This window comes from Penaeus monodon, chromosome 24 (genome assembly GCF_015228065.2).
Source record: "Penaeus monodon isolate SGIC_2016 chromosome 24, NSTDA_Pmon_1, whole genome shotgun sequence".
In the NCBI taxonomy this organism is placed as follows: Eukaryota; Metazoa; Arthropoda; class Malacostraca; order Decapoda; family Penaeidae; genus Penaeus; species Penaeus monodon.
The window spans coordinates 34,936,324-34,936,540 of NC_051409.1; the positions used below are offsets into that span (position 1 = coordinate 34,936,324).

Sequence of the window (217 nt, forward strand, 5' to 3'; positions counted from 1 at the left end):
ATTTGATACAATACCTGAAAGACCTCAACTTGGCTAGACTGTTGTGAGGCAGCAGTGGGGGCCAGAGGAGTGGTGGGGGCTGGAAGGGCATCCGGTAAAGGAGGTCGTACCTGCGACTCTGTAAAAAGACCAACAAGTAAGCTCTTAAAAAAATTTAAAAAGATTTATAAGATTTTTTTTTTTCATTTTTCATTTTTCACCCATCCTTCTTTGCCTT

The 217-nt window shown here is 41.0% G+C and overlaps 1 protein-coding gene across 1 annotated transcript in view; it reads right to left on the reverse strand.

Annotated features, from left to right (window-relative positions):
• Positions 1–217, reverse strand: part of LOC119589011 (delta-sarcoglycan-like) — a gene marked incomplete at its 5' end in the record, with an annotated part of 9,922 nt that overhangs the window by 1,860 nt on the left and 7,845 nt on the right. The window contains 1 exon segment of the mRNA XM_037937604.1: positions 15–118. Within this exon segment, the coding sequence (XP_037793532.1) occupies positions 15–118 (104 nt within the window).